Raw genomic sequence first — 15332 nt, 5'->3', positions numbered from 1 at the left:
GGGTTTAGTGGGTGATTGTATGGTATAAGGAAAGATGGGTTCCTCAAAGTGAACATGTCTCGATATAATTAATTGATGTGAGGTAAGGTCGAGACACTTATAACCGCGATGGTTTGGCGGATACCCAAGAAAAACGCAAGGGTGAGACCGATGGTTGAGTTTGTGGATTGTGGTGGAAGGAGTTAGCGGGTAACAAAGACACCCAAAAACCCTAAGATGATCGTATTCAAGAATGCAATTGTAAAGCAAGGTGGTAGGGGTTTTGAATTTATGTAATTTGCTTGGTAAAATGTTAAGAAGGTGTGTGGCAGTTTCTAAAGCATGATGCCACATGTTAGAGGGTAGGGAGGCTTAGGCAAGGAGGGTGCGGATCATGTTATTGATAGTGCAGATTTTTCGTTCCACCTTACCGTTTTGAGAGGAGGTGTAGGGGCAAGAGAAGCGAAATTGCATTCCGTTATGATTGCAAAAGTTATAAAATTTTTGATTTGCGTATTCTTTGCCATTATCACACTGAAATTGCTTGATTTTACATTGAAATTGAGTGTGAATTAGATTATGGAACGTAGTAAAGGCGTTAAAAACGTGAGATTTGTTTGATATAGGATAAGTCCACAAAAAATTTGTGAAATCATCTAAAAAGAGGATATAATATTTATGACCACCCGTACTAAGTACAGGTGACGTCCATAAGTCGCTGTGTATAATATCAAAAGCAGAACTAGTATGATTGACTGAATCATAAAATGGCAATTTAACACTTTTACCAAACACGAAAGATTGACAAAGAGTTTTATTAAATTTCTCAAAATCAACAAAAGTTGAAAGTTTTAAAGACTGTAATAAGTTTTTGCCAGGATGACCCAAACGTTGATGCCAGCGATCTTGAGAAATAGTAACAAAAACAGATGGTTAAGTGGCTTGAAGTGGAAGTGGTTCAGTCAGTGGATAAAGATCGCCCGTGCTATTGCATCGTAGGATAGGAGCCCGTGTTTTGAGATCCTTCACAAGAAAACCAAATTGGTCAAATTCAACAAAAACAAGGTTATCGGTGGTAAAGCAACGCACAGAAATAAGATTTTTGATTAGGTTCGGGGCAAACAGGACATTATTAAGTTTGAGTGGTGGATAAGGGGGTGCTAGGACCTGGTTGCCTTGAGCCAAAACAGGGATAGTCATGCCATTACCAACAATTATATTTTTATTAGTGCAAGTATTAAAAGTAGACGGGGAGTATATACCTTGCTCATTGGCCGAGTGAGATGTAGCTCCGGTATCTATCACCCCCGGGTCTGATTGATTAAGTGCCAGTGAGTAAAGCGCATGCTCGATGTCAGTGGGCGAATAAGTTGTATGATGGGCGTGATCAGGCAGCGGGCCCAAGATGCCTTGTGAAGAAGTGCAACGTGGCCATATTCGCGTTTTACATATACCATCTCGACATCAGATTGCTGATATCTTCACGAAGGGTCTTCCGCGGGTTTTGTTTGATATTTTCGTACCAGTCTCAACATCGGACCTCCCGACGTTTCATCTGCGGGGGTGTAATAGCATATTGTATATTTGTAAAATATAATCTCCATTAATGTAGGAGATTTAGTTAGATTATTCTTGTATTATTTATACCCTTGGTGATTAATGAGAATATGAAGTTGAATCACATTCTTACAAATCCAAACTTTCGTCATGGAAGGTATGGAAGGTGAAGGTCTTATCGATGGCTGGGAGAATTGTTTTAGCGAAAGCAGTGCTGGGTGCACTTCCAAATTATTTTTTTTCAATGTTTTTTGCACCAAAAAAAGTGATAAAAGAATTAGAATCCATAAGAAGAGACTTCGTATGGGGAAAAAGAATGGTAAATGAAAAATGATATGGGATGCGTGGAACAAAATTGTTAAGGCAAAAGGGTATGGTGGGTTAGGGATCGGGGACATCCAGAGTGCAAATTCAGCCCTTCTAGCAAAATGGTGGTGGAAATATAAGGAAAACCCTCGGGCCTTATGGGTAAGAGTTATTGGAAGTATTCATTCTAAACTAAACGGAATTCAACATCTTTGATACCTATGAAAAACAAATTAAGTGGAACTTGGAAAGACATTATGGGGATTGAGAAGGAGTTTGAGACGATGAACTTATCTCTAAACAATAACTTGATAGTAAAACTAGGGAACAGCTGCAAGACAAAGTTTTGGTTAGACATGTGGGCGGGGGAAGTACCACTAAAGGAATGCTTTCTAGCAATATATACTTTGGCGAGAAATAAAAACATCAAAGTAAGTGAATGTATAAAAAGAATAGGTGAAATAGATATGTGGGAATGGGTTTGGCACCGTGGGGTTAGGAATGAGGATGAACGGGATCAGCACATGGAATTGATAGAAGTTTTAAAAGATCATAAATTAAAAGAAAGTGAAGATAGTTGGAGATGGAGAACAAAACCGAATGAAGAAATGACAGTGGCTACATTAAGAGATGAAATTACGAGGGCTTCTCTAGATGCAAATGACACGGCTTGGAAATTTTGGAATAGATGGATACCGCCGAAAGTGAACTTGTTTGTATGGAGGGCTACAAAAAACGGATTCCGGTGAAAGTGGAGCTGAAACATAGGGGCATTAACATCGAAGACTTGCTGTGCTCAAGGTGTGGAGCACTACTAGAAAAAAGGGTTTTTGTCATGAAACTTTTGGTCACAAAATAGTAGCAATTTCCCTGTTGTCACCATTTTGCCACCAAAAATGCGGTGACAAAAACACCCGTGTCAATTGCCCTACTGTTACCAAATAGCCACCATTTTTATATTTTGCCACCACAATATTGGTCAAAATTATTTGCCACCGCTTCTTGTTTTCTACGGTCCACCTTGTTTGCTACCGATTTGCCACCGTTTAGTTTGCTACCGATTTGCCACCATTTAGTTTGCTACCGATTTGCCACCATTTAACCACCATTTTCATTTACCGATTTGCCACCATTTAACCACCATTTTCATTGAAAACCTGCGGGCATTTAGCGAGCTTGTTGAATTATTTGCTACCATTATTTGCTACCATTTTGTAATTGCTTGAATATTGGTTTTTTATTCAGCTTGATTTTTCATTTTCCCTACTTTTTTCATAAAAATTATAAAATTATATAAAGAGAGTAATAGGATCACAAAAACCCAAAATTATATAACACATCTATGTATCAAAAGCATACAAAACATTCTAATAGAAATACCAGCTAAAACATCAAATAACTAAAAAAATCCTAATACGATAAACATCAAAACATTCAAAACCAAGTGTTTGTAACCTATCTTCAAATTGTACTTGTTAACACAGCTTTAATTTGTGACATCGTATCGAGTATAGCATCTTTATCCACCTTGTCTTTTTTTTTTTCAGCCAACAACCCTGCAACAATTCCATTTAGCCTTTCTTTTTCTTTTTCTTTTTCTTTTTCTTTTTCTTTTTCTTCATCCTTTTCTTCAATGAGCTCCTTGATATCTTCAAATCACAAAAAACACAACTCGATGATATCTTGAGAATTGAGATTGAGTTGCAGGTTCAATATACTGGGTTATAGTATCACTGAATTCTTCCACATACCATATAAAATAGCAAAGTTAATAATATATGTATGACAAGATTAAACTGTCTCAAGAATACACAGTTACAGTAACTAGCATGACATGAAACCTCTTTTCATGATTCAAATTAAATAAGAATAAGAAAAAGAAAAGAGAACAAGCAATCCAAATGAACTGGGAAATGCTTTGGTTCTCTCCTTTCTAAACCTTACTTGTGTGACTATAAAAATAAGATTATTTCAAACTTGTATACATAGAAAAGCGCACCCTTGCAGACCGCATACCAGCACCAATCATCAGAAGCCAACAGTCAAGTAAGCAGTTAACTCAGGACAGATCGTCACTTTGATAGTACATGGTACTGATGTGGCCCATAGTTGTCACAGGCGCAAAAGGTGAGCCTTGGGCCTAGACGCAAGGCGCTTAAAAAGCGAGGGCGTGTGACTACAGATAGTCTTAGAAATAGCACCTGCTGTGCTGGTTATCAAATGAAGAACAAATCATACATTAGATAGCACTTAAACCTAACTTCCCTTCAATTTGTTGGGTTTCAAGCTTCAATCACACACAAACACACAAAGATAAACTCACTAATAGAGATTTCTTTTTACTGCTTAAAAGTTAAAACCCACAGGTTATTCATTCTCAAAGTCTGATATATATACAACTCATGCAAACATAAATAAAGGAAAACCTAACCGATTATGACCACTTCTCTATTGACTCAACAAACAACCACTAACCCATTTTCTATTTAAACCAATAAAAACATTTGACTAATTAACTAAACTTATGCAACCCATTTGACCCACCAAGCTCCGTATCCATGACCCGAACCGGAAACGTCAAGATTAACCCTACACAATTTCCATACTTTTCTTTCTACAACTCGCCTATAGCTAAGTAATCGAGAATTCAAGTTCACCAACTTACACAGCTGAACGCCTGAACCAGACAAAACTCCCACAACAGGATCAATAGCAGCACCACAGAGTCAAACCCTACATCTCACACTTCATGGCTCATGACGTCATGCCTAGGGTTATCTCACACTCAGACTTACATTATCATCGATAAATATCACAGAGATTTAGTGGTGAATTCGAATTAATAAGGATTTTCATACCATTCAGATGCACATATACACACATATGTTAAATAATAAGCTTTCAACAAACAACGCAATCGAATCATATTCAAAATCAAAACAAAGTGTTGGAACTGAAATTATGAATACCTGATAAACAAAGGGCTGAAACGGCGTTGAAAAGAACGGAGCTGCCGTGATCGAAGAATCAAACACAACAAATATTAGTGAAATTAAAACCCTGAAGGAATAGATCGATCTCAGATTGTGGACTCAACGATCGATCTTTGTTTTGTTCTTGTTGTTGAAGTCCAATCGTTGCCATGTGATTCAGGGGAGATTGTTGACAGTGAGGTGGAGCGGAGGATGATTCCATCGGTGATGGTTTTCCCTGGAGGATTATTCGATAAATATTGGTGGAGCAAAGTTTATGTTTATGGTTCTAGTGATTTTGGGGAGCAGAATTCAGAATCAAAACCCTAGATCTGATAACTTAATTGATATTCACATTTAAATTTTGGGGAGCGGGTAAAATTTTGGTATTTCCACTTAATTTTTTGGCAAATTGGAAATAAATAATCCCAACTCACTGTTATTGGCCAATAATAATCCCAACTCATTTAATCACCAATAATAATCCGAACTTTTCACTTTAGTTTGTAAAATGATCCCAGTTAAAAAAAACACTAACTTGGTTAAAAAAATGCTGATGTGGAGTGACATGTGTGTTCCAACGTGGCAGTTTAATTAAAAATGAAAGCCAAGTCATAAGCCAGCTGTGTATAAATCATTTCACCCCCAAATAATTACAAGTATCCCCAAATAATTACCACTATCCCCAAAAAGAACACAGAGCATCACGATCAAGAGAAACCCTAATCACATTCGAGAGAGCAAACGATCAAGATTTTCAGGTTTGTTTTTAGTTCATTCTTCTTGTTTTTATCTGTGATTCAATCCTAATCCACTATTAAACCCATCAGGATGGATGACAAAGTCATCGTAAAAGCATGGCATGGTGGGAAGCACTCATATTTCTTCAAATGCGCCTCAGATCTTCTATTCTCTCAGAAGACCTGATTGATCACAGACCCACAAAGCAATTTAACAAATTTGGTTGTTTCCTGTTGTTTTTTTCTTGTAATTTATCCTCTGTTTCTGCCCCCTTTGACAAATTGACGCTTTTTTGGTTAAAGATGGCAACTTTATGTTGAGGGTATTGATAAAGAAACACTAAATGCAAAGAGGGAATTGAATAATTGGAGTAAAAAAGAAATTGGTGAGACGAAAACCCTAAAAAAATGAATGAATTGGGGGTGGATCAACAATGTAGAGAGAGAGAGAGAGAGAGAGAGAGAGAGATTACCTTGTTATGGAGCCGGTAAACAATGCCGTTGAAGCGCTTGCTGGGTGGTGGAGATGAACTCTCTCTCTCTCTCTCTCTCTAAATTATAATTTCTGCAAGTTTGTCTTGTTTAGTTGTGGAGATGAACTCTCTCTCTCTCTCTCTCTCTAAATTATATATACCAGATGGGTAATGTTATAGGTGATTAAATGACTTGGCTTTCATTTTTAATTAAACTGCCACGTTGGAACACACATGTCACTCCACATCAGCATTTTTTTAACCAAGTTAGTGTTTTTTTAACTGGGATCATTTTACAAACTAAAGTGAAAAGTTCGGATTATTATTGGTGATTAAATGAGTTGGGATTATTATTGGCCAATAACAGTGAGTTGGGATTATTTATTTCCAATTTGCCTAATTTTTTTCTCTAAATTGTGACCATGTAACGGTGGCAAGCTGAATGGCCGTCAAAAAACGGTGGAACTTCTATAAAACGTTATATTTTTACATATTTGTCACCATTTTACAACCGTATTATATAAATTATTATCATTTTGAATATTTGAGATGTATTTGCTACCAATAATATTTTGGTTGAAAAATGGTAACTAATTTTGCTACCATTTTTTTCGGTTGCAAATTTTGGTGGCTATTGCCTAATTTTCTAGTAGTGGAGGAGACGAAGAATTAACGGAACATTTACTGCTGAAATGTGTGTTGGCTCGGGCAACATGGTGGAACATCATAGTTTGGTTATAATTACCGAATCACGAGGATTACAACTCATGCGAGGAACTGCTTCAACGAATACAGGAATGCAACGGGTCGAACGAATGGAAGAAATTGATTACGGCGATTGTTATGATAACAATGTGGCAAATATGGAAATCCAGAAATGACTTGATTTTTAACGGACGAAATGGGTCGGTAACAAGGATGGTGGATGAAATAAAAGAGTTGTTGTTTTTGTGGATTAAAGAAATATCAAAGTTAAAAAATCTAGATTGGGAAAGATGGAAGGATTTCAACATAAGAGATATTATCAAGTAATGTTGTAAGTAGTTTTCGGTTGTTTTCATTTGTATTTGTATTTGTTTTATTTCCTTGTACTTTGGGTTTTACAGTTTGCTTGTCCTCGTTCTATAATCATAGAATTTTCGTCGTTCAAAAAAAATCTAATAAATTATAAAACCATAACATTAATAAAAAGTACAAAAATATATGAACTTCCTGCATTAGCATAAATAAAAAATTCAAAAACCTATTGAGTAATAATGAAGAATAAATAAAAGAGTTTAAATAATTGATACCTAGGTAATGATAGTTGCATTTATTGAGATGTGATTGTAGAGTAAGGTATAGTAGAGTATGATGTAAATAGCAACACCCTGTAAAAGCGTCCGTTTACGGATCTACGACATCTTCTTTGTTTTTTCTTTATAATCAATCGCTATTCGGGCACCAGACTAGAACAGCAAACGCAACTGGTGATCTAATATGCAAACGGAATAAACCAAACTCTGAATCGTTTCTATGCAATCTCGTGTGTTTAACGAACAATGAGCCAAAGCTCTAATTACCACTTGTTAGGTCTCAAGTGGCGCAACGGAACCAAACACACACGCACAAATGATATAAACACGTAGAATAGAAAAATAGAAAAAATATGACACAAGAATTTTACGTGGTTCGGTCTCATTGGGGACCTACGTCCACAGGCTGTAATTAGATTATTTTATTAAAGCTCAAGGCACAAGATTACAATTACAATGAGGGATATTTATAAATATAAAACTAGGTTAATAAGAAACAATAATGAACCTTATTTAATTAAACAACCAGCCCAATAAAGTCTTCACTAGCCCAACAAGTGTTTTCTTGATGTTTAATTCATGTTGTATTCAGTTTTGTTTTTGTTCAATCTTTTTTAACCGCGCTGGTTGTGGGCTTGTTACAAAAACCTTCACTCAAGGGATAAATACAATGCAATCAAAGGAGGACGTTTGAATATTAACTAAGATATCAGTCATCCTTTCAAAGTAATCCACTCTTTCTTGCAGATTATAAATGCATGTAGGGCTGTAAACGAATCGAACGAACACGAACAAGGTCTTGTTCGTGTTCGTTCGTTAAGGAAATAAATGTGTTCACGAACGGTTCATGAACACTTACCGACAGTGGCGGATCTAGGATTCCGACCAAGCGGTAACGTTTTATAAATAAGCGGTGACGAAATTGAAAAAAATGTCAAATTTTTCCAAAATTTACACTAATTTTTCCAAAATTTTTCCGACCAAGGGGTAGCGGACGCCACCCCTTACATACATATAGGTCCGCCCCTGCTTACCGAACGAGATTTTATGTTCGTGTTCGTTCATTAAGGAAATGAGCGCGTTCGCGAACGGTTCACGGACACAAATAAATTTGGCGAACGCGACGAAGGATAAAGATAGATGGCCCAGAGAGTAGCACTCGAACTTGAATCCCTTATTGTGGAACGGAGGTCGATTGTATTCGTGGATGTAAATAATGAGAAATGAAAGGGAAATGATGCATAAACAATATGAAAGTGGGTTTCCTAGTTTAATTCTTAAGGAAATAAAATAAATAAAAGTTTAATAATATAAAAACTACAAATAAAATATAAGAAAGTACAAAGATCTTCAGCTAAAACACAAACATATGAACATAAACCAACGCAAATCACCGAATGTTTACGAACACGTTCACGACACCTTACCGAACGTTCACGAACATAATCGAACGAACGAGACCTCTGTTCATGTTCGTTTATTTAACTAATCGAACGAAATTTCTTGTTCACGTTCGTTCGTTTATTAAACGAACGAACATAAACAAACTTCCCGCCGAACGGTTCACGAACTGTTCGCTGAACGTTCGGTTCGTTTACAGCCCTAAATGCATGTATTAAAGCTGAGAAGTAGCTTAAGGGGGGTTGGGGCGCCCCGTGGTGAACCCACCACCACGCGTGGATCAATACAAAACACCGCCGCCAGTCAAGTCCACCACGCGTGGATCTTATCACGCGTCAAGTTTTTCACGCGTTGAACTTTCAAAAATTGGAATGTTGTGTGGGTTGTTGACCGCTTAATGTTACTGTTTCAAATTAAAAAAATAAAAAAAAAACCTTAAACAATCTATATATATCACACTTTCTTCCCATCTCACCCACACAAAAAATACATATCACACATTCTACATATTTCACAAATGGATTTTCCTACATCTTCGACGTTTCCGATGGACAGCGATAGCGATAGCCAATCGTCTTCCGACAATGAGACGGTTGAATTTTTCGAGTCAGTGTATAACGAACTTGAAGCAAGTTCAAGCCGCCCAAACAAGAAAATGGTGGATAGTGATCGTATACATGCCAATGAAGTGTTAATGAACGATTATTTTGTGGAGAATCCGGTCTACAATGCCGAAACGTTTATAGATCGGTTTCGTTTACCAAAATAGTTATTTTTATTATAGTCTAAAATATTTCTAGAAATATTATTTTTAATTTAAATGAAATTTATAATTTATAATTTATAATTTTATTGTTTTATTGTTAATTTATAATTTAAAAACAAAAAAAAAGGTTGTGAGTGATGGAATTCCATCACAAGTGATAGGCATTTCCACTAAAATTTATCACTAGTGATGGAATAATGCTTGATTACATGGCGTAACTTGATTGGAAGTTCTGAGTGAGTGATGAGTGATGGGCGCCCCTACCCCCTAATGGTCAATCTCTAGAGACCTTGTCAACTGATCAACCTGCTAACTCATAGGGCCATTCAAATCGTTCGTCGCTCGCTCGACGCTCGTTCAGAAATTGCTCGGAAAATGCTCGTTCGATTTGACGCTCGGTTGTAAATGAGCTGCTCCGCTCGGCTCGGTTCGGCTCGAGTTATTATTTTTAATTAGTATATATATATATATACATATACACATACACATACACATACATATATATACAGGTATATACACATATATATACACAAATATAAATTATACAATATATATACACACACACCTATATATATACACACATTACACATGCATATATACTTAAATATAAATTAGATTTATAGTTTTATATATACCACTATATTTGATTTTGGTCCACTATATACAAATTTACAACTATATCTACACGTACTAGCTCAACCACGCCAATAAAAAAATTAATATCAAATCTAAAAGTTAAACCCTAAACCGATAAAAGACATGTTGCTCATCGCCTTAATGTTTCATGTCGTTACCCTAAGTCGATCATCTCCTGGTCTCAACGTAATTGTTCGTGCAATATGATCATCGCCTCGTCGGCCACAACATTGTTATTCATAAGAAAAATATTATACCATGAAGTGTGCATGTTTTTAAAGACATAAAAACTTGAGACTAAACATTGTCACTATCTCTCAACAAATTTAAATCGGGCGACATGGTTGTCCAAATTGCTCAAACTTCGCTCGACGCTCGCTCGTAATATTTACTGCTCGAAAAACGCTCGCTTGATTTGAGGCTTGGTTTTAAATGAGCCGCTTCGTTCGGTTCGGTTTGTAAACAAGCCAAGCACGAGCAATGGTCCACTCGGTTCGGCTCTACTCGTGAACAGCCCTACTGACTCAGACCAAAGGGACACATAAAATGACAGTCAAATCCAGAAATAAATCATTTTAGGTTGGGGTCAATCACACAATATTCAACTTTCTTTCCCAGCTACTAACTTTGCCTATTATTAAGCTATGATGATGATGATGATACATGCTACATATTGCTTTCATGATCTTTCAAATAGTTTTGAAAACTTAACGGTATACCATTTATCCCCAACTATTCTGTAGTCATATGTGCTTTTTTTCATTATCTTTTACCAACTCAAGTGGCATATTCGGTCATTTCTCATGATTATTAGAAACATTATCACACAAAATACAAATTAAATATGAATCAGTCATTGATGCGCATGAGTGATTGTATCCTAATCCAAATGTTCCGGTCCATTGACTAATCGGGATACAGACTTTGACTTCTTTTCATTCCTTCAAAAGGGTTTCTTCCTTTGCTTCCCATTTATCCAAACGTTTGTTAGTTTTTTCCACCTTGTTGTTACAATTTCCCGCCAAAAATTAGTAAAGATGACTTAGTAATAAATAATCAGTTATAGTAGTACCTCTTTATTCCAGTCTGTACGAAATGTTGACCATAGTAAAATGAAGGTTTGCATCCCAGTTCCTCCGATCATTCCCGACCATATTCCCTATTAAGATACAACGAATCGTATGCCAGTTTTTGAAGATACATTAATCGTATGGTTATGAATGGTACCTTAACTCCGAAGTTGAAATGGAAGCCGAGAAGGAGCCCAAGGGGGATGCCTACAATGTAATAGCACCCAATGTTCACGTATGCCACATAAGCTTGCCATCCACACCCGACAGCCACACCTTTGATTTATCCATCATGTCAATATTCATAGGTTGACACATATGCATGACCATGCAAATAATCACATCACACATGTATGTGTATATACCTGATAAAACGGGTTGTATGCCATTAAGAATGATGGTGATGGCCAATAGTGGGCAAAGATCAGAGACTGCATGTGCAACGGTTTCACCACCAGTGAACGCATAGCTAATAACATGTCGCAATGACAAAACAATCATCGCTTCGACTAAGGCAATGAGAAATGAGACTGTAGTAACTGTTAACACCGAAAAGGCTGCGGCTCTAGGGTTTCCTGCTCCAAGCTCGTTTCCAACCCTAACACTGTTTTTTTAAGGAAAGATATGTCAACTCTCACTACAAAACAAGCGACTTTCACTGACAGACAGAACCATTAGTGAAAGTAGTCTCGATGGTAATTCGTCAGTGATACTATGTGTTGGTAATCTGGGTGTGGATAATACATTTTCAAAAGTATAAATTAGTTTTTCTTCATATTTTTCTTATTTTTTTGGGGGATCCATCACTAATTAACGACGAATGCCCATTGGTGATACTTATTACTCTAGTAGTGTATCTTTGCATGAGAAAGCTCACCTAGCAGCTGCATTGAATCCAACTGAGACCATGAACAACAAACTATTGACACCCAAGCTGCATAAATAATTTGTTGCATAATATAATTAGGTATATATTAAATTAAATCAAACTTTGAGCTAACATGGGTATTATGGTCTTTTTACACCAATCTAACAGAAAAAAATGGATGGTGTTAGTGGTACGGCATTAAATGAGATGAAATCACGTAAATGAAACTAATGGACTAAAAGAAACAAATTAAAATTTTAGGACTAAAATAATTATCTAAGTCAAATCGCATGGACTAAAACCGCAAACTGTTAAACCTTCATAATCTTCATTGCAATAATACACCTGTGACTGTGAGCCTCTTGACAAAATAAAGATGATTGATATTTTCTATTAGTGACTGTGACATGTTTTGCGTGGCCATGCATTCAGGCCCATTGGCCTACTTGATAGGTACTAATGCAAATATTACGGGTTGGTTTATTATAAATGGTCCAAAACTCTTATCTAATAAAACAAAACATGTGATAAAGATTAAAGATGACCCTTACCAAACCGAAAGTGCATCCAATGCTAGCTCAGGGTTCTCAAGCAACCCTGCAATCAACACCAAGATCTGAAAATACCATGTCTCCAAACATAACATCACTGCCGACCCACTCGACAATTTTACAAACTCCCAGAGCCCACCGAACGCCTTCCGGCTGAGCCCGGTCCATGTATCCTTGCATCTATGGCTCATCAAGATGTAAACAAACTGACCAACCACTATAATCCACCATGACAAACTTAGGGTCAAAGAAGCCCCTAGCAAGCCCAGCCCTAACTTGTAGACCATGATCCAAGAGAGTACCAAGTGCACAACTAGGGTTCCAGCAGATATATAAGCACTTGGAGCCACGATACTTTGAGCTTGAAGGAACTTTTGTATAGGAAAGTTGATGGCATAAGCGAATACTTGAGGAATGAGACCGTAGACATATAGTGCTACAGCTGATGCCATTGGTGGCGATTGACCGAGTGAAATTAAAATTGGTTTAGAATATACGTAAATTATAGTGATTGGGATGGCTGTTACTAAGAGAACAATTGCGGATCTTTGAAGGTATACTCCTAACATGTCATGTTTTTGTGCCCCAAATGCTTGACCGCATAGCGTCTCCACCGCGCTACCCATTCCAAGCTAGAATCACATATGTATAAGCATTGACTATGTCAAATCAATAGTCAGGCATTGACATAGTGGTAGAACCATAATTTTTTAGTACTAAAGGGTTCAATTCATGTTTTATTATAAAAAATACGATTTATGTATAAAAATCCTAAATATTCCGGTGACAGGTCAGCAGACCCTCTTGACCCATGTTTCCGTCCTGCATAGACAGTTAAATGTTTTACTAGATTGGAGATTGCTAGAATTCAGAAACTCACCATGAGGCCATAAGCAAAGAGTTGGATCCCTTGGTTGCCGAGGGAGGCGGCTGCAAGTTCGAGGTTTCCAAGTTGGCCGGAAAAGATTCTGGTGGAGAGTGACATGACATTGTTGATCAAGTAAACCATCACCGCGGGTGCAGCCAGCTTATACAATAGATTGAGCTCGATCCAGGAAGCCAATGCAAGCCGCCTGATCAAGGGTGTGTCGGTGTCGGAAAGCACCCTCTCCAGCTCCACACTACCGCCATGGCTGGCAGCAGATTGATCAGAAATTGAGCAGTCTTGAACAGGTTCTAAAAGAGGATGATTAGCTTCATTTGTTTGGGAGTCCATTTTTGAAAAAAAAAAATAGATGGTTGGCTTTCACTTGTATATAGGAAAATAAAGATTTGTATGTTTTGTCTTACCTCTTTTATTTTTTTACTTAAATAACAAGTATGTAAAAGTTTTAGGAGATTAGTATATATGTTTTCATGGTTAGATGCATGGTTGTAAAACAAGGTCTCTAAGGCCGGGTACTCTCCGAGTAGTCGCTACAAGGTAGGCTGCCGAGTCGACTTTCTTCAACTCCGACTAATTACTCGGAATCGATCAAATCCGGTCAACATTGGCCAAAATCGGATCTAGTATGTCAACTCGGGCCGAGTTTGACTTAAAATAAAATAAAACATAACTTCTATGCCTATCATATTAATGAATGAATATCAATTTCACGTATTTTGTTATAAATATTAAGAAATTTATGTTATTTGACATATATTTAATTTAAACTAATTTCTTTATGATTTGGCATCTCCGAGTACTCCCCGTGTACTCTCCGGCTAGGCCGAGTACTCTCAACTCCACCGTCGACCGACTAGCTAGGGAGCGCCTAGCGACTTTTACAACCATGGTTAGATGTTTGAAAATTTAACATCGTAACTATACTTAGTATGATGATATCATGTTTTCATGGTTGGATGATTGAAAATTTAACATCATAACTACACATTAGAATGATGATATCATAACATATATCTTTCTATACTAAGAACCTCTGTAGTGGGACGTGATGTGTGGATTTTTTTGATGGATAGCGCCCCACAGCGCTCCGAACACCACGACGAGCGGCGCTATGGTGGGTGGCGCCATGCACATAGCGGCGTGATGGTTGGTTTGTTTTCAAAATCCGACCGTTGAACGGTCAAAACTTTAAAAAAAATTCAATTTCCATTCTTCTCTATATTTTTTTATAAAAGTATAGAAACTACTCCCACCTTATTCTAAAAAAATGTGTTCCCCATCGGAAGATTCGTTCACTGATATATACTGAAGATTTTTTTCACCTGGAGAAATCGCGGAGGAGAAAGAAACGGTTACGAGTGCATGTACTCTCATGGTACAAGCAATGGAACACGTTCGGCCTTCTTCTCCTCCACGCCCCATTTTGAGGCGCACCAATATCTTGCAAGATCGTGAAGCCGCGAACGAGCGTTTGATGAAAGACTATTTTGATCCCACACCGGTTCACGGAACCAATGTTTTCAGACAGCGGTTTCGGATGAGCCAAAGGTTATTTATGCGTAGTAATAATGATTTGGAAGCTAAGTATGATTTCTTTAAGAAAATAATGAACGCGCGAGGATATTTAGGCTTCAGCTCAATTCAAAATGTCACTTCCGCTTTACGCATATTAGCCTACGGAAACATGTATGACATCAACGGCAGATTTGGTCGAGCATGCTTGGGTGATTTGCCCAATGCGACACAATGGTGACGACGAAGAACATTCCGAGGAAGAAGAAGTTGAGGAATTCGAAGCCGAGAACTTTGAAGACGTATGTTTGGATGCTGGA

At 37.3% G+C, this 15332-nt stretch overlaps 1 protein-coding gene and 2 long non-coding RNA genes across 6 annotated transcripts; 1 reads left to right on the top strand and 2 right to left on the bottom strand.

Moving 5' to 3' along the window:
• Positions 1 to 3150: 3150 nt before the first annotated feature.
• LOC110910861 lies at positions 3151 to 6163 on the bottom strand. 3 transcript variants are annotated; one of them, XR_002576531.2, is made up of 3 exons: positions 6028 to 6163; positions 4812 to 5052; positions 3596 to 4051 (listed from the first exon to the last, which is right to left on the bottom strand). It is a non-coding gene; the product is annotated as an uncharacterized LOC110910861 (long non-coding RNA). The 3 variants fall into 3 exon arrangements; XR_004881712.1 differs by lacking the exons at positions 3596 to 4051; positions 6028 to 6163 and adding an exon at positions 3151 to 3491 and having other exon boundaries at positions 4812 to 5215; XR_004881711.1 differs by lacking the exon at positions 6028 to 6163 and having other exon boundaries at positions 4812 to 5215.
• Positions 5476 to 5920, top strand: LOC110910862. The gene is made up of 2 exons (XR_002576532.2): positions 5476 to 5575; positions 5645 to 5920. It is a non-coding gene; the product is annotated as an uncharacterized LOC110910862 (long non-coding RNA).
• Positions 6164 to 10819: 4656 nt separating the features above from the next.
• LOC110910863 (protein DETOXIFICATION 40) lies at positions 10820 to 13924 on the bottom strand. Of its 2 annotated transcripts, none has more exons than XM_022155443.2 (7): positions 13495 to 13924; positions 12615 to 13246; positions 12073 to 12129; positions 11561 to 11799; positions 11353 to 11471; positions 11198 to 11284; positions 10820 to 11126 (listed from the first exon to the last, which is right to left on the bottom strand). In XM_022155443.2, the coding sequence occupies exons 1-7, from the start codon at positions 13828 to 13830 to the stop codon at positions 11061 to 11063; spliced, it is 1536 nt and encodes a 511-aa protein (XP_022011135.1). In that variant the 5' UTR covers positions 13831 to 13924; the 3' UTR covers positions 10820 to 11060. The 2 variants fall into 2 exon arrangements, with proteins under 2 accessions (XP_022011135.1, XP_022011136.1); XM_022155444.2 differs by having other exon boundaries at positions 12615 to 13273; positions 13495 to 13632.
• Between the last annotated feature and the right edge of the window lie 1408 nt (positions 13925 to 15332).

The sequence above is a fragment of the Helianthus annuus genome, chromosome 15 (assembly GCF_002127325.2).
Source record: "Helianthus annuus cultivar XRQ/B chromosome 15, HanXRQr2.0-SUNRISE, whole genome shotgun sequence".
NCBI lineage: Eukaryota > Viridiplantae > Streptophyta > Magnoliopsida > Asterales > Asteraceae > Helianthus > Helianthus annuus.
Note: the sequence above shows the minus strand (reverse complement) of the source record. Positions and strands in the feature narration are given on the sequence as shown.

Coding starts and splice junctions, on each gene's coding strand:
- LOC110910863 (XM_022155443.2), bottom strand. CDS start 13,830: ATGGACTCCCAAACAAATGAAGCTAATCATCCTCTTTTAGAACCTGTT. Junction 12,130..12,614: donor TTGGATGCACTTTCGGTTTG/GTAAGGGTCATC, acceptor TTATTTATGCAG/CTTGGGTGTCAATAGTTTGT. Junction 11,127..11,197: donor GTACAGACTGGAATAAAGAG/GTACTACTATAA, acceptor TGTAACAACAAG/GTGGAAAAAACTAACAAACG.